The 26,789-nt window shown below is 49.1% G+C and overlaps 1 protein-coding gene across 2 annotated transcripts in view; it reads right to left on the bottom strand.

Annotated features, from left to right (window-relative positions):
- LOC142580131 (uncharacterized) overlaps nucleotides 1–26,789 on the bottom strand; it is a 462,133-nt gene that overhangs the window by 82,496 nt on the left and 352,848 nt on the right. For both annotated transcript variants that reach the window (XM_075690951.1, XM_075690952.1), the window contains exon 5: nucleotides 12,974–13,282. In XM_075690951.1, coding sequence (XP_075547066.1) covers nucleotides 12,974–13,282 — 309 coding nt within the window. The remainder of the gene's footprint in view (nucleotides 1–12,973; nucleotides 13,283–26,789) is intronic.

Consider the following 26,789-nt stretch of genomic DNA (forward strand, 5'->3'; position numbering starts at 1 on the left):
CGGGGCTGCGGAATGATAAATCACGGCACCATAGTCCAATCGTGATCGAATGAGGCTTTTGTGAAGATTCATCAAACATTTTCTGTCGCTGCCCCATGTTGTATGCGATAAAATTTTCAGTAAGTTCATTGTTTTTAAGCATTTCACCTTGAGATACGTTATGTGTGGAATAAATGTTAGTTTAGAGTCAAGTATGGTACCTAAGAACTTGTGCTCTTTGTTCACAGGGATTTGCTGGCCATATATATCGATATTGGGATCTGCAACGACCCCTCTCTTTCTTGTGAAAAGCACACAAGAACTTTTGTTCGGATTCACTTTAAACCCGTTTTCGTCTGCCCACTTAGATATCTTGTTCAATCCCTGCTGTATTTGTCTTTCGCACACTGCAAGGTTACAGGATTTAAAACCTATTTGCATGTCATCTACGTAAACAGAATAGAAAATGGCTGGCGGTAATGCAGCGCGGAGCGTGTTCATCTTAATGACAAAGACAGTGCAACTGAGTACGCCTCCCTGGGGTACACCAGTTTCCTGTGTGAATGTACGCGACAGTGCATTACCTATTTTCACCCGAAATGTACGGTTTTGTAGGTAGCTTTCGATAATGTTTAACATATTGCCGCGGATGCCCAGCGCCGACAGCTCGCGCAATATTCCGTACCGCTAAGTTGTATCGTACGCCTTTTCCATGTCAAGAAATACGGATAGGAAGGATTGTTTATGTACGAAAGCATCGCGAATGTTTGATTCAGTGCGCATGAGCTGGTCGGTTGTAGATCGTCCTTCCTTGAAGCCACATTGAAGTGGGTCAAGCATATTGGTAGACTCTAGAAAATGTACGAGGCGGCGATTGATTATTTTTTCAAAAAGCTTGCAAAGACAGCTCGTAAGCGCTATAGGACGGTAGCTGGTCAGCAGTGATGTATCTTTACCGTGCTTCAAAACAGGGATAACAATAGCTTCTTTCCATTTAGATGGGAGGTACCCGGCAGCCCATATAGCATTGAAAAGTGCGAGTAGCGTTATTTGAGTATCATTGTGGAGATGTTTAAGCATATCGTACATGATCCTGTCAGGGCCAGGTGCGGAGCTCTGACATGCAGTCAAAGCAGCTGTCAATTCGGGAATGTTAAATGGCTGGTTATATAATTCGTTCTGTCTGCATTTGCGGTAGATGGCCTCACGTTCTGCTATTTGTTTGTGCTTTAGGAATGCCTTGGAATAATTATTTGAGCTGGAAATCCGCTCAAAATGTTCCCCGAGTGCGTCAGCTTGATCTTCTAAGCTATTGCCTTCATCGTTTACTAGGGGCAACGGATGAATTTCTTGTCCCTTTAGCCTTCTAAGCCAGCTTGCCCTCTTTGCCTGTCTTCGCGTTCGTCTTCCCTGAGATTTAATCTGTTTGAATTCTACTAAATTTTCGGCGGTAAGGCATTCGCGTAGTTTGCCCCAGGCTTTATTCTGTCTCCTCCGTGCCTTTCGGCAATCGTTATTCCACCAGTCTTTTCAATGAAGTGCGGTTTGTCTGAGGGATGAATTTCTCTGCTGCATCAATGATAAAAGCGGTAAAATATGATACGGCATGATCTATGCTAAAATCACTTATAAAATCTGGTAATATGTAGGTGGATTCTTTAAAGCATTCCCAATTAGCCTCGGCTCGTTTCCAGCGAGGAACAGGCGGAGGGGAGTCATGTTGTGTTACTAGGTTTAGAGTTAATGGGAAGTGATATTCCTTCCAAATGGATTTTTAATTACAGACCACTCTAAATCAGGGAAGATAGAACCAGAACCGATAGACAGGTCTATTGAGGAGTATGAATTATGCTGTGGATTGTAGTAGGTCGGTTCTTTCTTATTAAAGAGGCACGCGCTGGAGTTTAAAAGGAAATCTCCCACGAGTATGTAAGGCTCGGGGAGCTGGTCAATGAGGTTATAAAAGTCTGTTTTTTCGAGACGTTGGTTTGGCGGTATATAAATGGAACACACTGTTATTAATTTGTGAAAAAAAATGGCCCGAACTGACACTGCCTCGAGGGGCGTGTTAAGGGCGACGGGTCGGCAAGCGACAGATCTGTGGGCTACTATTGCTACACCGCTAGAGGCGGTAGCCTCGTCGCGGTCATTCCGAAAGATAGAGTAATTACGAAGGAAATTAGTGTTTGTAGGTTTCAGATGTGTCTCTTGAACACACAGCAACCTTGGATTATGTTTGTGTAACAGTTCGTTAATGTCGTCGAGGTTACGTAAAAGTCCTCGTACATTCCACTGTAGTATTTGTGTTTCCATTATGATAAGTGTGTTGGGTGCTGTGTGTTTAAGAGAGAAGAGTTAGCTCACGGGCGTTTTTCAGGCGCTGTGACGGGAGTTTTGTCTCTATTGGAGCGGTCGAGAGTGCCTCGCCGCTCCTTAGGCGCTGGTGGCGCCGTCTTGCTGGTTGTTGTGTCCATCGCCTCTTGCGAGGCGCTGGACAGGCGCTCCTCCGAGCGCTTTGTTTGACGTGACGGCCTCGGCACGTTGGACGAGGCCTTTGAGATTGACCTGCCCGGAGGTAGATGGCCCCTTCTCCTGGGTTGGCGTAGCAGCGTTAGCTGCAGCCGCCGAGGGGGCGGATGGCGTCACTGCCGCCTCACTGGGTGTGGGTCGGACAGCCGCCGGAGACCGTTGTGGCGCTGCCCCCTGACGCGCCACATCGGCAAAGGTGTGCTTTGGCAGGAAGGACACCCGCCTGCGTGCCTCTTTGAAACTTATGTTTTCTTTTACTTTAATTGTAACTATCTCCTTTTCTTTCTTCCACGATGGGCACGACCGCGAGTATGCAGCGTGCTGCCCTTCACAGTTTACACAATGGAGAGAGTTTTCACAAGTTTCAGAGGTGTGCTCATGAGCACTGCATTTCGTACAGGTTTGGCGGCCTCGACAGCTCTGTGAACTGTGACCGAAACGCTGGCATTTGAAGCAACGCAGGGGATTTGGAACATATGGGCGAACACGGAGCTTGATATAGCCGGCCTCGATGGACTCGGGCAGAACACTTGTGCCAAAAGTAAGTATCAGGTGTTTGGTCTGAATTCCCTTATTATCACGCCTCATCTTAATTCGCTTAACATGGATGACGTTCTGCTCGCTGAAGCCCTCCAAGAGCTCAGCCTCAGTCAGCTCCAAGAGATCATCATCGTAGACTACGCCACGGCTGGTATTCATAGTACGATGCGGTGTTACTGTTACTTTGGCGTCGCCAAATGATACTAGATTGGGTAGCTTTTCATATTGCTTCAGGTTGCGGAGCTCCAAGAGGAGATCACCGCTTGCCATTCTGGATGCTTTGTAACGGGTACCAAAAACTTGGGTCAGAGACTTGGACACGAGGAATGGTGAGATTGTTCGAACGGGTTTGTTTGGTGTTTCAGAGTGGACTACATGGAATCGAGGAAAAATTTCTTTTTGACGGGCAAAAAATTCTAAGACATCATCGGTGCGCCCCCTCTTCAGGTAGCGATCAGGTAGTGGGGGGAAAGAAGACGCCATAAGACATTGTAATTTCGGCAGTAACGCCAGCCACCCACCGTGGAGTCCTACAAGGGGACGCTGCAGGGCCTGTGAAACACGGCCTGCAAACGCCAGCTGTACATTACCACTATAACCAAATATGAAATAACCTAGGTTGGCTATTCACACAAGGTTAACCCTTGGCGCCGTGGAGACAGGAAGTAACTGGAAGAGAGAAGAAGACAGGAAAGATCAAAAAGTGAGAGATAAAGGTTTCAGGAGAGAGAGAGAGACAGGAAGAGGCGACTGCCGATTTCCCCCGGGTGGGTCAGTCCGGGGGTGCCGTCTACGTGAAGCAGAGGCCAAAGAGGTGTGTTGCCTCCGCCGGGGGGCCTTAAAGGTCCAAACACCCGGCATCGGCTCAACCCCCAGGATCCCCCTTTCCCCGGACACGGCAAAGCCACGCACGGCTACACGCGGGAGGGTCCAACCCTCGTGTGCTCGGGTACGTGGTGTCGCCACACACCAAACGCCTGCTGACGCAGACGCCCGGGGATACGGGTGGGTGCGAAGGTGGGCGAAGGGGGCCGTAGGCCTGTGGCGCAGGCCTCGTCGCGACTTCCACGTACGTCAGGGGAGCGGCAGTCGATGCCTGCGGGAGAGAAGGTGAAATGTGGTCGGCTACCTGCTCCTTGATGGCAGATTGGAGAGCGGGCGCCAATGGAGTACTCGACAGGCCGTGTGTAAGTGGAATCAGGGAAAGCTGACAAGCCACCTCTTCACGGACGAACTCTTTGATCTGCAGCAGCAGCGAAGTGTTGTCCGGGGCAACAGCCAAGCTCGACATTGAAGTAGCCTGAGGTGTAGATTGGCGGGCGGCTACGGGTTGTTTGCGTAGTTAGTCGAAGCTTTGACAGAGACTGACGAGTTCAAAGACTGTCGACGGATTTTTCGGCAACAGCATCTGGAAGGCGTCGTCTTCAATGCCATTTAAGATATGGCGGATCTTCTCGGCATCAGCCATTGCAACGTCAACGCAGTTACGGAGGTTGACAACATCTTCTACAAAACTGGTAAACGTCTCCCCGCACTATTGCGCGCGGCCACGCAAACGTTGCTCGGCGCGAAGCTTGCGAACCGCCGGGCGCCCAAATACCTCTGTCACGTTAGTCTTGAAGGCCGTCCACGTCGTCAAATCACGTTCGTGGTTGCGGTGCCACACGCTGGCGACACCACTCAAATAAAACGACATGTAATTCAGTTTTTTGGTGTCGTCCCAGTGGTTGTGGATGCTCACCCGGTCGTAGTCAGCGAGCCAGTCTTCTACGTCATGGTCTTCGGTACCGCTGAAGATGGGTGGGTCGTGTTGACGCAGCGGGCCAGGGCAGACCACGGTAGTCACCAGGGCAGCGGGTTGTTGTTGTGGTGCTCCTTCTTCCGGCATAATGAAGGCGGGTTGCAGTGTCCGATTACGAAGTTCCAGAATTCCGCTTGTACCCATCGCCTCCACCAATTGTGAGGGGAGGTTTATTCGGCTCGTAGAGCAGCAGCGACAAAGTCAGCACCAGCAGGTAGGGCGCAGCCAGCGAACGAACTGAGTACGAGCCACGCGATGGCAACAGGGCTTTTCAACCTGCCGATCTTCTTCGTCACAATATATATATATATATATATATATATAAACCTTTTACTTTATAAAAGTGTTCAATGGGTGTTCTTATTTGCTTTCATTACGCTGAATTTCGCCATAGGGCGCTGCAACTACGAAAGTTCCACTCCGCTACGCTAAACGTATAACTAAAATGTGAAAATCGCTCGCCGCTGCACTGTGGCTTAGCGGGGCAACTCGGAGTTTAGAGTGCCGTAGAGACGCTTAACTAAAATACTCTAATTCTGTTACGCGGAAACTCCAACACAAGCTTCTTTTTCGAGCTGTGCGGCCCACTCGATTCCTTGCAACAAGACCGTCGCGCGCGCCTCCGCGCATCCGCAAGAAAGCTGCGGTTGCCGGGAAGCGTGACGAACAGACACGGATCTTTGAATGCTATCGCGTTGCACTCTTGAAGGCGAAGCTTAAGCCATCTCCAATTTTTTTGCGCTCCTTTGTGCTTGCCTGCGTCAAACGCTGCTGTAGCAGGGTCGCTGCCTCGTCTCCGTGGCTAAAACCGATCAGAGAAATAGACTGGCAACACAAACATTAGAAATGATCTCGCAAGCAGAAGGGTTGAAATCTGGGCCAGTTGGTACATACTTTAAGGAAAAAAGCAGTAAAAAAACACAAAGAACAAGATGAGAGGTAAACACCACAACGACTGGTTTTCGACTGAGCTTTATTGTCGTTGTGGTGTGAACCTCTCTTCTGGTCCTTTGTATTTTTTTTACGGGTTTTTTCCTTAAATAATGATCTCGCAAGTAAGGATGCTGCGACAACTTTGAGCCAGATGACCAATTTCTGGCCAGATTGAACATTGTCTTGATGTACGATCAAAGAATAGAATGCAAGCGCAGAAAGGGAAAACTGTAGCTGACACGTGGTTCAAAAACAAGCAGTGAGAGCGCATAGAACCACCCCAAGCAACCCTAGGCGGACGATGCTGAACAATATTTTGCTTTCACGACACCTGAAAAACAGAGTTAGTACAGCAGAAAAGATGAAACGTAAGCTGCTGTAGCCGAAGCAAGCGCCACTGTCTGAGTATACCGGGTCAAATTGTCCACGCACACACTAATCCAGGGACGTCCGGTAGTAGACTTGAGGAAGGGACCCAGCAAGTCGACGCCAATTTTTTCAAATGGCAAGATCGGCGGCTTAACTGGCTGCAGGGCATCCGCAGAAGGCTTCGTTAACTGCTTATGTCATTGGCAAATAGCACAGCTGGAAACGTGCTGCTTCGCCTCCTTCCAGAGCTTGGGCCAATAGAAACGTTGGCGAAGTCCGCGGAGCGTCCGAGCTAAGCCAAGGTGGGCTGACGTGATGCCATAGTGCATGGCTGGAAGGATCATAGATCTCAATGTTTGGGGAACCACGAGAAGTGGAGGGCCGTCAACAGAATGATTCGTCTGATACAATAAACCTTGAACACTAATGAAAGGTGAGCCCCGTGCTGATGACAGAGCGGCGTCAAGAATAGGTCTAAGGGAAGGGTCATGCTTTTACTCACGCTCGAAAGCGGTCGCATCAGGAAGCTGTTGAGAGCTGGTAAGGAGGTACTCATCTACGTCATCGTCCATATCTCGCAGGCTACTGACGGAAGGCAAGATAAACAGTCAGAATCGGTGTGACAGCGACCACTTCTGTATGTGACGTAAAAATCGTATTCTTGAAGCCGTAATGGCCACCGAGCTAATCGACTAGGTGGATCGCGTAGTTCAACCAACCAACAACAAGAATGGTGGTCTCTCACTATGGTGAAGCAGCGGCCGTACAAGTATGGCCGGAACTTGTGGGTGGCGAAGACTACCGCAAGGCAGTCCAATTCGGTTACGGTATAACTCTGCTCAGCCTTGCTAAGAGTACGGCTTGCGTAGGCGATGACTTGTTGGCGTCCGCCATGTATCTGTACAAGTACTTCTCCAACGCCCAGACCACTAGCATCGGTGTGAAGCTCAGCTGGGGCCTCAGGATCAAAGTGGCGCCAAATTGGAGCTGAGGTGAGCAGACATTTTAGTTGACGGAATGTAAACTCACACTCAGTAGTCCATGTGAACGGCGTGTCCCTGTGAAGGAGTGCCGTGAGCGGCTGAGCTAGGCATGCAAAGTCCTTAATAAAACGGCGAATGTACGAAGGTAATCCCAGGAAACTGCGGAGGTCTGTCGCCGTCTTCGGCTGGTGGAAGTCACGAACGGCTGCAAGCTTCTGCGGGTCTGGGCGGATGCCTTCTTTGTCGACGAGGAAACCTAAAACAAGTGTTTGATGCTCGACAAAGTGGGACTTACTGGAGTTTAATATCAGTTCAGCTTGCCACATGCAGTCAAGGACAACTTCCGGTCGTTGGTTATGCTCGTGCAATGTCTTGCCGTAAATGACAACGACGTCCAGGTAACAGGTACATACTTCTAATCAAAGTCCGCGCAAAATCGTTTCCCTAAATCGTTCGAATGTTGCCGGAGCATTACACAAACCAAAAGGCACTACGTTAAACTCAAAGAGTCCATCCGGCGTTATGAAGGCAGTCTTCTCCTTGTCTGGGGGGTGCACAGGTATCTGCCAGTAGCCTGAGCGCAGATCGACAGAGGAGAACTACGAGGCAGAATGTAAACAGTCAACGGCGTCATCTATAAGCGGGAGAGGATGCACATTGTCACGGCGTTTAGGCGCCTGTAGTCGACGCAAAATCGCCATGAGTCATATTTCTTCTTGACCAATATAACTGCAGTTGCCCGCGGACTGTTGGACTACTGGATGACGCCTTTCTGTAGCATATCTGTAACTTGTTCGGCGATCACTTTGCGCTCGGCTGACGAAACGCGGTACGGCTTCTGTCGTATTGGCGACGCTGTTCCAGTATTGATGCAGTGGTATACGCGGGAGTGAGGTGGTGAACGTAGACGCTCTTGTGCAAAGTCAAACACTGAAGCATAGAGGGCAAGGAGCTCTTGGACCGTTTGTTGGTGGGAAGAGGGAAGCGAATGATTAAACATGCTCTTAAATTTTGAAGAGTGGTCGCTGAGCGATTTGCTTGCAGTCGTGGAAGTAGCAACTGCGCGACTGCTCACAACACCATCTTCCTCGAAGCGTGCTACTTTCAGTCCTGCAGGCAAAACAACTGACTCGGAAGACACCCCCCAATCAGCGTACACACGTGAGCACAACCTTTTACAACTTCCATAAGTGAGCGAAAGACAAGTACATTCTTCTTTAGAGTGTTGACGTATTCGGGTTCAATTAATCCACAGCATAAGCCAACACGGGCATGTGACAAGGTCACTGGGATGAACATTGCCATCTGCGCAGGCACACTTACATCAGTGGAGACAAAAAATATTTCTTCACAATTTAATGGAACGTCGTCAAACGTTGGTGGTCTGACATCGCTGCTTAGTGAACTTTCACCAGACCTGCAGTCTAATGTTTCTCCACACTCCCGTAAAATACCAAGAATTACGTCATGCGTGGCCGTGCAAGTACAGTAAATTCCTTTCGAAGTGCCTTTCCATCAATGGTTACGACAACGGAACACACTCCCACAGGACGTAACAGTTCACCGCCGACTCCGCGAAACGTGGTATTTTCGGGCCAAGCAAACATGACTTTCGTTCCTAGGCAATTCATGAAAGAAAGACTAATCACAGACACGGAAGCACCGGTATCTACCAAAGCCACAGTATTTACACCATCGACACAAACACACACTTTGCTGTTTAACATCAGGATAGGCGGATGCTTTTGAGAAAGTGACCATCGACTTGTCCGGGTCGGCGGTGGTGCCAGGCTGTGGTCAAATACTGGGGAGTCATTCCTTGGCATGTACTCCCGAGGTAGCTGATGAAAAGGGACAAATGGTTGTCAAGATGCAGCTTCTTGCATGTGGGGTGAATATGCGCGATCTTGCGGAACACGCTGTGGGCGACGGCTGCAATACCTCGCGATGTGTCCCTGAGCTCCGAAGTTGTAGCAAACAGGCGGCCTGCGATTTTCATTGAAGCTGGACACATATCTCCAAGGCGTGTTGTGGACGGAAGACACACGTCGCTGCTGCCCGTCGTGTCGACGTTCAAAACTCGCAGGCTGTGGCTGGACTAGGGTGTGGGCATGGGTGTTGTCGTAAACGGGATGGTCGATGTAGGTAGGTCGTGGCCACGCTGCCAGTGCCTCGCAGTAGCGCTCTTCAACGGAGCATCGGTGGCACATGCGATTGGCATATGGACCTTGAAAATGTACGAGCTCACCTCTGTTAACTCGTCGTACTAAAGTCACAAGGTCATCAGGGGCAGATACGTCCACACTTGCTACGTTGGTCACGTTGTCCAGCCGACAAAACTTGTGAAGAATGTGGCCGTTTTAAGAGCCTCGAAAGTACGACAGTGACACCTTAAGTAACGGGGGCACTTCAGTCGGAAGGGGTACTGAGGTCGTCCTTACAGATAAAGAAATTATATACATCTTCGGCAACTCTATTGAGTTGGTGTCCAACCTTATCCTCGTCCGACATATCTGTGTTCGCAATTCCGCAAAGCATCAGGACTTCCTCAAATGTAGGTACTGCACGTCTCTCCCGGTAACTGCACTCGTCGCGAAGGTGTCTGCTCAGCCCTTTTTTTTTTCGAAAGCGAATCACCACAGCATTTCCTTATCTCTTCGACGAAGGTTTCCCAAGTTGTGAGCTAGCCCTCGTTATCACCGAACCACATCCGGGCAATTAGGGCAAGGAAAAGACGACGTTAAAAAGCTGCCCAGACGCGCTTCATTCATTGTGGCAGCTCACCCTCTGGTTCAACCAGTCTTCGATGTCCTCATTCGCTTTGCCTGAGGATGTGCGTGCTTCTCGATGAGGTGTTCAGTAGCCAGCTTGCCTTGTGCTAATGCTTTCTTCCACGGTTTCCTCGCGAGCGTCACCTCCGTCCGAATCACTCATGTCAGCGTCTCCCGGTGGTAGCCCGGCCAACCGTTTGCTGCGTCGAAGGGGTCGTTTAGCTCGGTCGTCCAGTGTGATTTGCCCCGCACCTCCACCAAAATTGTCACGGATGGGACGGGTTTCTTTACAAGATGATAGATAGTTAGCCTAGAGCAAGGCACAGGACAGTTACGCAAGGCCAACAGGCAGCGGCCATCTCCTCGCCCACATCTCTACTTTCTCTTCCTTCGGTTGTGTCGTGCAGCGTGACAATATTATTGTATATAACTGAAAATAATAATTGAGTACTATCCGTGACATAATAAAAACAGTGATAGGCTTGAAAGAAAGTTTATTTATGGTAAAATTTTTGCTTGCTACGGGGCCTCTAGCGGGGAAATGTGAGCTCACGACGGCAGCCCTGCGGAGTGGAGGTGGTGGTTTTCTTGGCGTGGTCGGTTTTTGTCGCCCTCTGCAGTGATTGGCTGGAACTTAAGATTTTCCGGGGCCTACCAGAAAGTGTTCTTCGTGCAAGCATCATGTAGCTACAGTGGTTAGGATGTAATGCCATGTAATGCAGCTGTTGTTGATGTCAAGGGTTGACCGTCACGGCGTCACGGGCATTTTGTTACGACGGGTTGTACATAAAAGGATGGCTGTAGTCGAATGCGAAAATACATATACAAATAAAACTGTAAATAAGAATGATTATACCTGGTTACAATATTTTCTGCAATTTGTTTGTGTTTGGCTACATTTGGTCGACAATTTCTCTTGCTTTGGGCTACGCAGCCTCGTCCGACCTGGCAACAATGGCTTGGCCATGGATGAAAGCGAGGCGGCGCCGTCTTCTCTGAGAGTTGCCCGGGACGCTTTAAGCCGTCCTGGCGAAGCGGCGTCTGACCAGCCCGCGGAGATCGCCCGGAGAACTGCTTCACTGAAGAGCAAGCCAACGGGCGTCGTACCTTCGTGAACAATGCAGCGACCGCGCTCGCGCCCTGTCCGTTTGTGCTTCGAAGCCGCGCATGTTCGCGGCGTCTCTTTGCATGTCTAGCACTTGCGCTTTCCCTGTGGCACTACAGGCCTCGCACCGTCGAACGATGCGTGTCTACCCAAGCCTAATCACAACCACGTCTAACCACCGACCTACTCACAGCCGTCATACCTGGCTTAACGGTGATTGTAAACCTAAGTATAATACTTACAGCTAAGTCAAAGGTTAACCAAGTCAAACCAAGACTTCACCAGGCTAAACCAAGCTTTCGCTTTGCTTATCCAGGGTTAGCTGAGCTAAGCCGCTGTAAATTTTTACTTATAGAAGACATCGAGAAAATGGAACAGCTGTACTAAAAATCTCTCGCATTCTACTCTTAACGCGGAACCATAGACTAAGCAGTGCATGAAAGCGAGTACCACCTAGCTGTGCACATGCAAAGGCGCGGAGGGTAGGGGACTGTACAACCTTAGGGGTCGGCGCCCATTTATAGATTGCTTCGGAATCAGCGTACGAGAAGGCCCAGGTAAAACACAGATACTCGATACGAAAAAGCAGTCGTAACTCTCTAAACGGTCGTCTTTAGAGGTTTCTCTATGCAGAGCATGCTCTTGAGCATTTATTTATCCGGCCTTGCATTTACTTCCTCACTTGTAGTCTTTTGAACTGTATACACCAATTTTTATTGTAATTATGTTATATCCCTTGTACCCACCCCTCACCTAATATTCCTTATGGGACCTTTGAGGTAAAATAAATAAATGAATAAGAAATTACGCAGATCTCACGCACTGTAGCAATCGATGTAAGCGAAGCTTTCTGTGCTGGATGCTTTGATTGACGATATTTAGCGGTGATATTGACGGCTAAACTATAGTTTCCTCAATGTTTCGGCTAACCCGAGAGCGGTGAGTTGATGTCAAATGGTACCTTGCGTGGACCACTGCGATTTGTCTGCGTCGTACACAGAACACACAGGGAGAGGTGTTTGCTTGAGGAGTTGTTGTACGACATATTTTATAACATCTGACAGGGTTGAGCGTTGTGATTTCAATTCAAGTTTATTACTTCTGCCACAATGCACATCGCATTGTGGCAGAAGTAATAATCTTGAATTGGATTATGGGGCTGTACGTGCCAAAACCACGCTCGGATTATGAGGCAAGCCATACTGGCGAACCCCGGATTAATTTTGACACGGTGACGTTCGTTCTTTAACGTGTGCCAAATTCCAAATGCACGAGCGTTTTCTGTTCCGCCACCGACGAAATCCCGCTGCCTCGGTTGGGATCAAATTCACGACCTTTAGCAATACCAAAGCAGCAGAGCTAACGAGGCGGGTACGGAAGCGTTAATTTCACGGTCGACCACTACCATAGTGTCTCTTGAGCCCTGCTGTGAGCTTTAATTAATGTGGCTCTGCTTCTGCACACCCTGCGTGAGTTGCGCACTTGACATATCTGCATGGCATTTATTTTTCAGAAATAGTAGCAACGTACTGCACTGTACCTTGAAATTAGGCTTATCCTGTTTCCCCGCAACCGCTGTCGTATAGTAGTGGGGCTCCCTCGCCTTCTCACGTCACCTCCACCCTTCTCATGTACGCGGGAACTGCCTTTTCTTCTGCTCCCTCCCCTGCTTCTCCTCGCTACAGTTCTATCTGCGTCCCCTCTGGCCTCGCAGGTTAAGAGAAAGGGAAGCACTGCAGTTTCTGCAATGCTTCTGAGCGGTGTCACGCATAATAGCGGCTAAGGTGGCCACGGTCTGACCGGTCTGAGGTGGCCTCGGTCTGAGGTGGGCAAGGTGACCACGCCCACCGTATACACGCCCTGAACCACCCCCTGACGCGCTGTGCGCGATAGCAGCAGCACAAAGCGACAGGGCGAAAGTCGAAGAGGCAAAGAAACGTGAACACACAAGCGCGAGACGTACCGTGTGCGTATTCCTGGCCGGCACGTATCGCAGCCGCGTGCCGGCGGCCGCCAGCAGGGGCGTGTGCCGCTGCTGCGCGTGGCGCCCGCTGGCGACCGCGATGCTGTTCTCCTCCAAGTCCGACTGGGGCGGCTCGCGGCTCACGGCCCGGAAGCGGCTCGTCTTCGATCCAGGAAGTGACTGCGTCCGCCGTGGAAACAGCTGCCGGCTGCTGCTCGCCTCGGGGCTCCGGAACGACGACTGCAGCGCCGCGGCCGACGACGAAGTGCCGCCCAGCTTACGAGGCCGAAGGCGTGCCTCCTTCGAGGCCTGCGAACATTGGTCATACCATTATAGTCTTTCCTAGTGGATCGCATGAGAGCGCTCGGCCACTCTAGTTTGTAATAATAGGAGTGACCATATTAACCAAACAGAAGGGCACAAGTTAAAGACCGCGCATAGAGCGATGGGCCGAAAAATGACACGTGTACAGTGAAGAGGCAGGAAGGATGGCGCTCTTTCTGTCCCTGCTTCTTTCCGCATAGTTTTCCTTGCGCCAGTAGAGCATTTCAGACGGGAAGAGAGCGGGGAGGATCAGTGAGCTAACGGGGATAGCCAATATTGCAGTTGACAATAAGAGAAAAAAGTGGACCTGGGCAGGCCATAGAAGGCGTAGGACAGATAACCGGTGGGCAGTTAAATTTACACAAAGAATACGAAGGGAGGATTGATGAAATTAGAAATTTTGCAGGCGCAAATTGGAATCAGCTGGCGCAACATGAGGGTATAATCAGATCGCTTGGAGAGGCCGTCGTCTTGCAGTGGATATGAAAATAGCCTAGCCATGAGAACAAGGGCCGCTTCAATCACGCGTGGGGCGAAGGTGCTCTTGCCCCTCCCCCCCCTTCCCCCCGGACCCAAAACTTTAGACAGCCCTAATTATCCGCTGCACTGTTATGCGCTGCGCGGTTTTAATCTGGTCACGTAGTACAATTACATGTATGTCATTACATGACATAGATACAGGCATCAGCAAGACTGTGTCAAATTTGCAAGAACCTGTTTAATTAAAAAAACTTCACAGCACTTTTGCATTCTTTGCTCTGGATCACTACCAACTGCATTATTCTCTTAACAATTCGCAAAAGCGAGCCCGAAACCGAAACCAGACGGTGAACTGCCTTGCTTTTCTTTTCTCCTCTAAGGAATGACGTATGAGTGACGGTCAAGTGACTCCGGGAGGCACAAGCGCGTTACCCACGTTAAAAAGCCTTCAACGTGTAGCTTGGTGCTTACCCCTACCCCAACCCCTTCAAGGCGACGACGTGCAGGTCCCCTCTACCCCCCCGCCCCTCCATCGGTGGGGTTGTTACGTCTTTGACAAGGACACAGCCTCTTTCGTGTACCCTGTATCTCTCACGGCTAACTTCCCAATTAGAATATTTTTCATTTCTTAATGTTAACGCGCACTGAATATTGATGTCCGATAACAAATGCATCGAACCATGCTTTGCGTTGTGCCAATATGCCACCTCTGAAAAGCTTATGCCCTTCTTCGAGGGCTACCTCGAACTCCCACAAAAAGCGCCATTTTCATTTTATGAAAAGTGCACATGAATTTTAATACTAAAGCTAAGAGCACATAAAGCTTTACCATGTATGTATGTATGTATGTATGTATGTATGTATGTATGTATGTGTGTATGTATGTATGTATGTATGTATGTATGTATGTATGTATGTATGTATGTATGTCACGCTAACGAAAAATCAAGAAAGGAGCACGGAGCGAAAATCCGTGTTCCTTTCTTTATATTTGGTCAGTTTCTGCCTGTGTTCACCTGTGCAGCGCATCAATTCACCTTCAGTAGATTAGGTAAGAAGGGGTACAGTTTCAGGTTTCGTGCTTCACCGTATTGTAGGTATATGTGGTAAATGGTAAGACATCATGCTAGTTCTTGTGATTGAATGCCGCTTTTATAGCCACCTTATTAGCCAAAATGCGCTTTGTACGTTCAAAAAAGCCATTTGTCTGCGGTGTTGAATGACGGCACTGCGAAGTGCAGAGGCAGAGCGATTGCTCATTAGCATAGGCGATTAATTCGCGACCACGCGGTAGCTGATGATTGCGCGAGGTGGACTATGGCGCAGAACAACAAAGCCTAACAAGAAGACAGCAACGCAAGAAGCGTTAAAGGAGGGTTCGGCTGCGGTTTCCGCGTATCTAGTGAGGTGGTCGATAGAGATGATGACCCAGCGGTTCTTCGAAGAGGGCGAAAACCGTCGTAGCGTTTCTATGCCAACTTGATCGAAAGGCGCAGTGGGCTGTGCTACATGGTGGAGAAGGCCGTACGGAACGCTTGTGGGTAGCTTGTCACGCTGGCATTGGTCGCAGCAGGACACATATTGTTTAGCAGTATGACGCATTTTGGGTCAGTACAAACGCTCCTGTATTTGACGCAATGTGCGAATGAACCCCAGATCGCCTTTATGTCACATCAGGCCAACGCACGGAGAACATCACCTCGCAGACTTTCGTGAACAACCAGAAATTATCCCTCGACCCTTGCTGAGTAGTCTCAGAATAAAAGCGACCGCAGGCCTTGGGACTGCGGGCATCAGCGAACAAGGTGTGCAAACAAAAGTCAGATCGCGAATCTCGCTGGAACACAGTAACGTCAGGAATCGTCTAGGAAGCAGGCGTCAATGGTGTGCGCTCCACATCATCGGCTGTCATTTCTAGAGGGAGACAGGAAAGACAATCAGCGTTGACATGATGTCATCCATTCTTGTAGGAAACAATAAAATCACTTCCTTGGAACCGTAAAGGCCATCCTGCGACATGGCCAGATGGGTCAAGAAAAGTAACGAGTCAACAGAAGGAAGTGTGGTAGGTGACAATTGTGAGCCGACGTCCGCAGAGGCAGCAGCGAAGCTTCAGAATGCCGAATACAGCAGGCGCCAAGCATTCTTGTTTCATCACAGTGGAATTGCGTTCAGCCTCGTTTACAGAATGACTCGCATAAACAACAACATGCTCTTTGTTATTATCGTGTTGGACTAGAACCACTCCCATGTCTATTCCGCTAGCGTCAATGCGCACTTCAGTAGAAGCAGGTGAATTGAAATGACGAAGGATAGGGAAAGTGAGTTATGTAGAAATGTCAGCAGAAAGTTGCGCGGCGCATTAAGGTGTCCATTCATACGGGGTGTCTTTTCGCAAGAGAAGAATCAATGGATGCACAATGTGGGCGAATCTGGGCACAGGGTCCAAAAGAACATAATCCCAAGAAGGTGCGGAGTTCTTTCGAGACTGAGGTGGCTTAAAAGCATCGATAGCCTCGATACTGTGAGGGTCTAGTCAGACGCAATCTTGATCCACTATTTGGACAAGCAATAACGTTTATTCACCAAACGGCCACTCTTGGTGTTCAGAACCAAGCCAGGTTTTTGACACGGCATAAAATGATGCTTAAACGGTCATTATGCTCGTTGAAAGTACGTTCCGAAAATGATCATGTCATCTAGATAGCACAAACTCACTTCCCATTGCTGGTCGCGAAGAAGTCAGTTCATAAATCTTTCTAAAGTAGCGGGAGGGTTGCAAAGCTCGAACGGCATAGCATGAAATTGACACAGTCCATAGGGCGTCACAGATGTCGACTTGTCCTTGTTGGCAGGGTGCATATGAATCTGAAAATACCTTGATCGTCGATCTAGTGGCGAAAATAAACAGGCAAAATTTCAAAACAGGCAAAACAGGCACTCAACTGACAAGCAAAGCCTGTCAGTTGAGTGCCCCCGAATGGACCATGTTTGGATCGGACTGCTGGTACGATCTGTTGGGAACTCGGCGCTGACGCCCGTGGTTGTACCTGGGTCGCAAGCCCCAAGGGTAGCGTTGGCCTGGCGGCCTGGGGTACAACTGGAAGCATCCGAAGGTCCCGGCAAAGCATGAGTCGACTGGTAACAACAAAACAACTTGTTTATTTTAACATCGCAAAGAGTTGGCGGTCAGGTTGACCGAAGTAGAGAGACGGGAGAGCACTTTACTCAACAGAAGAAATCGGAGCCCTCCTTTTGGCGTCCGGGGGCAGCTGTTTTTATACTCTCGCAGTTGAGGGCAAGAAGGAACCCCTCAAAAGACGAGCACGTGAATGTACAATGGGCTAATGGTGACGCACACTGTCGTAGCGATGCCGTAGCACCATGACGAGCACGATCTCGTAGCACCCTGTCGAGCACGATCTCGTAGCACCCTGTTGTAGCGCTGCCGTAGCACCATGTCGAGCACGATCTCGTAGCACCCTGTTGTAGCGCTGCCGGTCGGGCACAATGACTGTAATGAGAGGATGATCCCTGCTTTGGCATCGCCTGTTTCGGGCACAATGACTGGAATGAGAGGATGATCCCTGCTTTGGCATCGCCTGTTTCGGGCACAATGACTGGAATGAGAGGATGATCCCTGCTTTGGCATCGCCTGTTTCGGGCACAATGACTGGAATGAGAGGATGATCCCTGCTTTGGCATCACCTGTTTCGGGCACAATGACTGGAATGAGAGGGTGATCCTTTGCGGTCGCATCGCCGCAGTCGCGCCTGGAAACACCTGCCGATGAGTGTTGCGGCGACGACGATCGGGCCAAAATGTCTGCCGCCCCGCCGCAGTCGCGCCGGCAAAACCACGTGTCGCAGGCGAAACGCAACAGACCGCCCCGCCGGGGGAAGGAGATCCCGATGGACAGGGGACTGCATCCGCTGTCCGGAGGGATGTCGCTCGATGATGCTCATAACCGAAGTCGGGCGTCCCTCGACGTTTCTTGAGCGCAGCGCACAGAGAAGGCCTCGTTCTCTCGTTCAGGTTCGCACGGGACACTGCAAAGTGACTTCGGGAGAGTTCACATTTTTGTTCTCGTTCCCGGCAAGCGTTAGAACTACGCTGAAACTCAACCGCTCAGTCAGCAAGCACGGCACAACCCTCACTAAGCCCTGCCAGGCTCTTTCCCCTTTTTATACCACTGCCTAGTTCCTTACAGTAGTCTAGCATCACTCAGAACGCGTCCACAAATTGAAAAATTGCACTAGAAAGCATATCATCACTTTGAAACACTAAACAAAAGCAATATGTTTAAAAAAATCCTGCCTCAGGAAGAAAAACATCAGTAACAAACAATTTTGAGGCTGATTCCTACGTTAGGGGCTTCGACTTAAGCCATCGGCGTTACCGTTGAGACTCCCCTTTTTGTAACGCACCTCAAAGGAATATTGTTGTAAAGCGAGGCTCCAGCGCAGGAGGCGGCCATTTTTGGGAGAGATGGTCTGCAGCCATTGGAGAGGGCAGTGATCCGTCTCAATGATAAACCTCGAGCCGGCTAGATAGCATGACAATTTCTGAACGGCCCACACGAGACACGCACACTCTTTCTCGGTGGCGCTATACGCCTGCTCACGACTGGTCAGCTTACGACTAGCATACAGGACGGGGTGTTCTACTTCTCCATTTTCCCGTTGGCACAGTACAACGCCCATGCCTCGCTCACTAGCATCGCACTGAACAATGAACCCTTTTGTATAGTCTGGCGATCGTAGCACAGGCTGGCTTGTTAGGGCACTCTTTAGGGCGCTAAAAGCTCTTTCCTTGGTCTCGTCCCAGACGACTGTTTGAGGCTCTGTCTTTCTTAGAGCATCCGTCAGGGGAGCCGCGATATCAGAGTACCTAGGGATGTACCTCTGATAGTAGCCGGCGACACCTAAGAACGACCGAATATCGGTCTTTGTGCGCGGTTGCGGAAAGTCTCGCACAGCGGCCACTTTTATTTCAGAGGGGCGGCGACGACCCTGACCAATCACGTGACCGAGGTAGACAACCTCGGCCTGTGCTAACTGGCACTTAGGAGCCTTGACTGTCAAGCCCGCTTCGCGCAGGCGGGTTAGCACTGCCCGCAAGTGTGCCATATGCTCAGACCAGGATGCGGAGAATATCGCTACGTCGTCTAGATACGGTAAAGCGAATTCTTGCTGTCCCCGCAACACTTTATCCATGAGGCTTGAAAAACAGTATGGCGCGTTCTTCAAACCAAAACTCAACACTTTAGGACGGAATGTTCCCATTGGTGAAATGAACGCCGCATACCTACTAGCCTCTTCTGTAAGTGGAACCTGCCAATAACCCCTGACAAGATCTAGGGTGGAAATAAACTGAGCGCTACTAACTTTCTCAAGGCGCTCCTCGATGTTAGGGATCGGATAAATTTGATCCTTAGTGATGGAATTAAGCCTGCGGTAGTCGACGCAAGGACGAGGTTCCTTGCCCGGTACCTCAACTAAAATCAAAGGGGAGGTATAATCACTCTCACCTGCCTCAATAACACCGAGCTGTAGCATTTTCTTTACCTCAGCCTCCATAATATCGCTCTGGCGGGGTGACACCCGATACGCCTTGGATCGTACTGGCTCTGGGGAGGTAAGTTCTATATCATGAGTAAGTACCGAAGTCCTACCAGGCCTCTCAGAGAACAGACCTTGAAACTCTTGTAATAGCTGGTGTAGTTCGGTTTTCTGCTCAGGCGACAGCGGTGCTTTACTGATAAGGTCACTAATGACTTGACCGGTGTCTTCCCTGTTCGTCACTGAGCCTAGTCCCGGAAGCTCGACCGGAAGCTCTTCAGGAACGTTTACCATCATGCACACCACTGCTTCCCTTTGTCTATAAGGTTTGAGCAGATTACAGTGGTAAACTTGCTGTGCTTTCCGCTTTCCTGGCAGACTTACCACGTAGTTAACGTCCGACAGTTTCTGAACAATTCGTGCTGGGCCCTCCCACTGCACGTCTAGTTTGTTGTTTAGCGATGTGCGCAATATCATGACCTCATCGCCAACCTCAAAACGACGGGCCCTGGCTGTCCGATCATAATAAACCTTGGCCCTCTGCTGGGCCTTTGTCATTGCTTCACCTGACAACTCCTGTGCCCTTCTTAAGCGTTCGAGGAGCTTAAGCACGTACTCCACCACGACTGGGTCGTCGCCCCTACCTTCCCATGATTCTCGAAGCATGCGAAGCGGAGACCGAAGCGAGCGACCGTACACCAGCTCAGCTGGCGAAAACCCCGTAGCCGCATGCGGCGCGGTCCTTAATGCAAACATCACACCAGGCAGACACAGCTCCCAGTCAGTTTGATGTTCAAAACACAAGGCTCTCAACACGCGCTTCATGACGGAGTGGAGCTTCTCAACGGAATTCGACTGTGGGTGGTACACTGAGCTGTGTAACAGCTTTACCCCACACCTTTCGAGAAAAGTTGTCGTCAAAGCGCTAGTAAACACTGTGCCCTGATCTGATTGGATTTCCGCAGGGAAACCAACTCGCGCAAATATGGACAGTAGTGCATTAACTATCTCAACTGAGCTGAGTTCTTTAAGCGGCACTGCTTCAGGGAACTTTGTCGCTGGGCAGATCACAGTCAAAATGTGTCTGTACCCCGTGGCTGTTACCGGCAGAGGTCCCACAGTATCAATAACGAGCCGTCTAAAAGGCTCCGTTATGATAGGTACCAATTTCAACGGCGCCCTTGATTTGTCCCCTGGTTTGCCCACCCGCTGACAAGTGTCACATGTCCTCACGAAATGGTCTGCGTCCCGAAAACACCCTGGCCAATAGTACTCTTGCAAGAGACGGTCCTTAGTTTTCTTAACTCCTAGGTGTCCGGACCACGAACCCCCGTGTGACAAGCGCAACAGATCCTGACGATAGCATTGAGGCACGATCAGCTGATCGAACTCCACTCCTCTGCGGTCTAGATACTTCCGGTACAGGACTCCACCTCTTTCCACAAAACGCGCAGTTTTCCTGGCGATACCTTCTTTGACATTGCAGCGCACGTTTTCCAGGCTGCCATCCTTTTTTTGCTCGGCTATCAAAGCCGTCCGGCTGACTTTTAGCAACCTATCAAGTCCGTCTGACGTAGGCGCGATGAGCAAATCAGTAGATAGCTCTTCTAACTTTCCCGTGTCGGGCGTTTCCTCTCCAGTATCTGGCGCCTTCAACGCTACAGACTCAATTTTATTCAGTTCGGGCGTGCTCTGAATATCAGCTTGCTGCGCCTCTGACCCTTTTTCGTTGTTTGATAACGTCGGCCCCGCAACTACCGCCTTTGCAGCGAGCTCCCGAACCTTCGATCTGGTTAAGGCCTGAACACTAGCTTCACCAAACAAAAGCCCCTTCTCGCGCAGGAGGTGATCGGACCTGTTTGAAAATAGGTACGGGTACTGGGGTGGCAGCATAGATGACACTGCCGCCTCCGTCTCAAGCGCTCCGAAAGGTCCTTCAATAAGCACTTTTGCTACCGGCAGACACACGCTATGAGCTTCCACGGCTTGCTTGATCCATGCGCACTCGCCCGTGAACATATGGGGTTCTAAGTAAGACGGGTGAACTACATCCATCGTAGCTGCGGAATCGCGAAGCACTCGGCACTCTTTCCCGTTCACGAAGAGGTCTCGCATGTAAGGCTCGAGAAGCTTCATGTTCTCGTCAGTGCTGCCTATTGAAAAAAACACAACTTTTGGTGTTGTTTCCGGACACTGCGCCGAAAAGTGACCCGGCTTCTGGCACGTATAACAAACGCGCGCTTGCCTCATCTCGAACCGCTTTCTGCGTTCGGCTTCGGCTGCCGCCGTCTCCTTAGGTTCGGTCGCACTGCTTCCACTCGCATCCGCACTACGCGTGTTCCCCTTTGCTCTCATGGGTGTGAACTTCGGCCTCTCAAACTTCGAGCCAAATTCACCCTTTTGACCGTCCTTAGCTCCGCGAGCTCGACGCGTCACAAACTCCTCGGCTAGCTCAGCGGCTTTAGCCACCGTACAAACGTCTGGCCTATCCAAGACCCAGTATCGCACGTTCTCCGGTAACCGACTATAAAACTGTTCTAGCCCGAAACACTGCAGAACTTTATCGTGGTCACCAAACGCTTTCTCTTCTTTGAGCCACTCCTGCATGTTCGACATAAGCCTATACGCAAACTCTGTATATGACTCACTTCTGCCTTTCTCATTTTCCCGAAACTTCCGACGGAACGCCTCCGCAGACAGCCGGTACTTTTTTAGCAGACTCGATTTTACTTTGTCGAAATCCTCTGCCTCTTCTCTATCCAAGCGAGCGACTACGTCGGCCGCCTCGCCGGGTAACAAAGTGAGCAAGCGCTGTGGCCACGTTTCCCGAGAGAACCCCTGCTTCTCGCACGTTCGCTCAAAGTTAACCAGGAACAAACCAATGTCCTCTCCAAGCTTAAACGGCCGCATCAGGTCAGTCATTTTGAACAATACGCGTTCTCCTGCACCGTGTGCCTGACTTCCATTACGAGCGCGTTCCATCTCTACCTCAAGACGCTTCATTTCCAAAGCGTGTTGACGGTCACGCTCTTGTTGCTCTCGCTCTTTCTGTTCTTTACGTTCACGCTCTTCTTTTTCTTTCTGTTCTTTAAGTTCGCGCTCTTCTTTTTCTTTTTGTTCTTTACGTTCACGCTCTTCTTTTTCTTTCTGTTCTTTAAGTTCGCACTCCTGTCTTTTTGCAGTCTCCCTCTCTTCAATGGTCTCAAGGCATTCCGACAGCTCGTCATCCTCAGCCTCTAACTCAAGAATAGCCTTTATCAGTTCTGGTTTTCTGAGTTTGTCCGAGACATCCAGACCCAACTCTCTTGCAAGCTCCAACAATTTCGGTTTGCGCAACGACTTCAAATCCATGGCTGCTCTGAATGCTGCTTTCTCTACTGCTTACTATTGTCTTGCCGCAAACTAACCCGGCAGCAACGACAACCACAATTACCAGCTCTGTTTCTGACACTAACAAAAGCCTGGCAAAGCTCAGAAGAAGAAAGTCCCGCACTCACCAAACCTCGCAGGCAGGAATTCCGCGCAGTCGTTCCGCTGCAGGCAACCAGTCGTCACACAGGGCTCGTTGCACTGCTCCCGGATCGTCGTTGAGCTGCTCAGCATACAGTCAACTGCATCTCTTCGCTGCTGGCCTCCGTTGTCGCGATCTCACCGCTGGCAGACAGTTGTTTGAAGTCGGAGGCGATCCCACCGCTGCCAACCAGATGTTTGGAGTCGGACTGCTGGTACGATCTGTTGGGAACTCGGCGCTGACGCCCGTGGTTGTACCTGGGTCGCAAGCCCCAAGGGTAGCGTTGGCCTGGCGGCCTGGGGTACAACTGGAAGCATCCGAAGGTCCCGGCAAAGCATGAGTCGACTGGTAACAACAAAACAACTTGTTTATTTTAACATCGCAAAGAGTTGGCGGTCAGGTTGACCGAAGTAGAGAGACGGGAGAGCACTTTACTCAACAGAAGAAATCGGAGCCCTCCTTTTGGCGTCCGGGGGCAGCTGTTTTTATACTCTCGCAGTTGAGGGCAAGAAGGAACCCCTCAAAAGACGAGCACGTGAATGTACAATGGGCTAATGGTGACGCACACTGTCGTAGCGATGCCGTAGCACCATGACGAGCACGATCTCGTAGCACCCTGTCGAGCACGATCTCGTAGCACCCTGTTGTAGCGCTGCCGTAGCACCATGTCGAGCACGATCTCGTAGCACCCTGTTGTAGCGCTGCCGGTCGGGCACAATGACTGTAATGAGAGGATGATCCCTGCTTTGGCATCGCCTGTTTCGGGCACAATGACTGGAATGAGAGGATGATCCCTGCTTTGGCATCGCCTGTTTCGGGCACAATGACTGGAGTGAGAGGATGATCCCTGCTTTGGCATCGCCTGTTTCGGGCACAATGACTGGAATGAGAGGATGATCCCTGCTTTGGCATCGCCTGTTTCGGGCACAATGACTGGAATGAGAGGGTGATCCTTTGCGGTCGCATCGCCGCAGTCGCGCCTGGAAACACCTGCCGATGAGTGTTGCGGCGACGACGATCGGGCCAAAATGTCTGCCGCCCCGCCGCAGTCGCGCCGGCAAAACCACGTGTCGCAGGCGAAACGCAACAACCATCAACATCAGAAAATGAAGCAGAGCAGCTAGGGGCAATTTTCACTTTGGAACAGAATACTGACAGCTTCCTTTTTTTCGAAGAACTGAATAACATATTTACAAAAACAATCCTTTCTCTTAGTGCAGCCTACATAGAATTTTTTTGCTTGTTGTACAGATCTTCAGAAAGCAGTTCTTCTGAACTTTTTTTATGAACAAATCTATAAAGAGGAGTGCACTTTCTGGAAAAAATTACGGCACTAAAATGTGCTACGGCGCACACAGAGATGCAAAATAGCCTAAAACTTTAAAGCAGTAAAATAAAAAAAATGAAAAATCAGGTTTGAAGGAGGTTCGAACATCTTAACCCGCCTTGGCATACGCAGATAAATATAACAGCAACAGAGGTCCATGCAGAGAAGTGTTTGTAAATGTTTGCAAGATATGGACATTATCTAAGAAATTGTTTTTATTTACTCGCAGCTTCTTGGTGCCATGGCAGTGCAGTAAAAGCTCAAGATGATGTCCTCCTCCCAATAAAGCACCTTTAGATTTTAAAATTAAATTCTGGGGTTTTACATGCCAAAGTCACAACCTAAAGTTTTGACCACCTGGCCTTCTTTAATGTGCACCTAAATCTAAGTGCCATAAGCGTTATTGCATTTTACCAACATTGGAGGTCAGCTGCCATGGCGTAGACAGAAGCTGTGACCAGCATGACTGAGCAACACGGCACCATACTAACTGGGCTATAACACAAGGTCAGGATGAGAAATACTGCTCAGAACTACCAACTTCTTGGCTCACAAGCACTTTGCACTAGGTTAAAGGAGTATGGAGTACTGGCAGCGAGCGTTTATGTACCAATTTCTTTTTAGACTGTCGACTCCGTTATTAGGTTGCGATGCTTCAATTACTCAAAACTACCGTAAATTACACAACCAGCTCAAAACACGCACCCTGTATAGCGGGATTTGGACATGAAAATGGAGTCAATTCACGTCGCCGAAAATGGAGGTGGCAGTCACATTATTTCATGCATTTTGTCTAAAACATAGTCAATAATAATTAATCAATTTCTAAAATATTCGTCTCAAAAAGTGTTTTCTTTTTCAATCCTGAAAGAAGGAGCCAAATGGTGTTCTGGTGCACGAGTGGTTAGTTGCGCGGCACTTCGTGCATGTATTCACGGGCTTCTATCAAGCTTTAAAAATTTAGTGTTGCACCTATTGAGCAGTAGAAAGCTGGATCGGGAATTTTTCAGGATGTTCTACAATTTTCGCACTGACACTTTTGCTTTGAATATAATATTTGAGCAGTTAAATAATCATTACTAGCTAATTACCTAATTAGACAAAATGCAAAAATTTGTTTCAGTTGCTCGAAATGATGGCAAAGGACATTACCTTAGTTCTGTCCAGCTACGTGGCACTTGCTCATATTTAAAGCTTGCAGAAGTCGCACAGACCACCTGGTACTTACAAGGCATAGATAGAAGCGGCTAAGTTGAGTGAGCCAGCCATATGTAGCGAATCATGAGAAAGAGCCATGTTTATTTGACTTAAGGGCACGATGGAAATTTACATGGTCGACACCTCGTACTAGTGTGTTCTAGGCCTGTTCGTACTTTAGCTGCTGCATAAACAATTTTTCTGTGCATGCAAGCCCATATGCCTCTCTCAACTATATTGTCTTGTGTTTCCAAAATAAACCATCCTCGCACTTCCTTTATAATGTCTGCATCTGTTGCAGTGCTAAATTTTTAACGTGCAACTGCACAAATTTTCATCTAGTTTTCGTATTTCCTCGTTGTTTGATGGCTTTATTTCTGAACAAGTTGTTTTCTTTAAACGCTCTTGTACACAGCAGTACACAGCAGTGCTGTCTAGAGTGGGAATTTTTTTTTTCAGATTGAGTTTAATACAACTTTCTTGGGCAATGTAAGGTTTTCTACGTAACACGGCCCTGCAATAATATTTTATATTGCATTCCAGCATCACGCGAAACCTGTTTACTTACCAGATGAGAATATGTATGTGTTGGAAGTAACAGAACTGGAAGAAGCTAGCAGATAATGAGGCCATGGAAAGCATACAGGAGCATGTTTAATGTTTCTTTATATAAATAATAAATTTAAGGGATATGAAAGTGGATTAACCGACATCAACCTGTGGGTGGGGAACGAACCCATAACGTTCACATTGCGCATGTGATGAATTAACCACTTTGGTACTACGGCCGCGTTCCAGCGTTGACAATCTGAGGCGCCATGGTGGACGGTTGAACGCTGCCTCGGTAGCACAGTGGTTAGTGCATCGCATGCCTAATGCAAATGTTGTAGGTTCGTTATCCACCCATGGCTGGCTTTTTTATCATTTTAATTTCCCTTTATCATTTCTAAATTTCAATAGAAAATTACAAATAAGTTTCCACGTGCCTTCCGTGGCTTCTTACACTGTGATTAAGAAAAATTGGCACTTTCACTACCCTTTCTTATCGTTTCGAAGAACAGGATCTTCATTTTAAACATAATGAATTCACCTTGTACAGCATCTCAATGTGGTGTCAAAGAAATCTTATCGCAGCATGCGTATTACTAAGTGAGGTTTTTGTTAAGACGACGTACAGCATGGGACCTAATTTAGTAGCCTTTGCACACAGAGATAGGACTAGTGTAATAAATAGGAAGGATTTTAAGAAGCACTTCTAACATGGTCTGATCACGTGTTTAAAAAAAACTTTAATCGAACATGATTTCAGGCGTAACTGTTGCCCCTGAAAATTTTTCGGATTATCTGCATTGGCATTGTTTTTAGAGAGCACCAATACTGCTTTGATTGAAGTAACCTCGTGGAACATGAAGCATC

The sequence above is a fragment of the Dermacentor variabilis genome, chromosome 4 (assembly GCF_050947875.1).
Source record: "Dermacentor variabilis isolate Ectoservices chromosome 4, ASM5094787v1, whole genome shotgun sequence".
NCBI lineage: Eukaryota > Metazoa > Arthropoda > Arachnida > Ixodida > Ixodidae > Dermacentor > Dermacentor variabilis.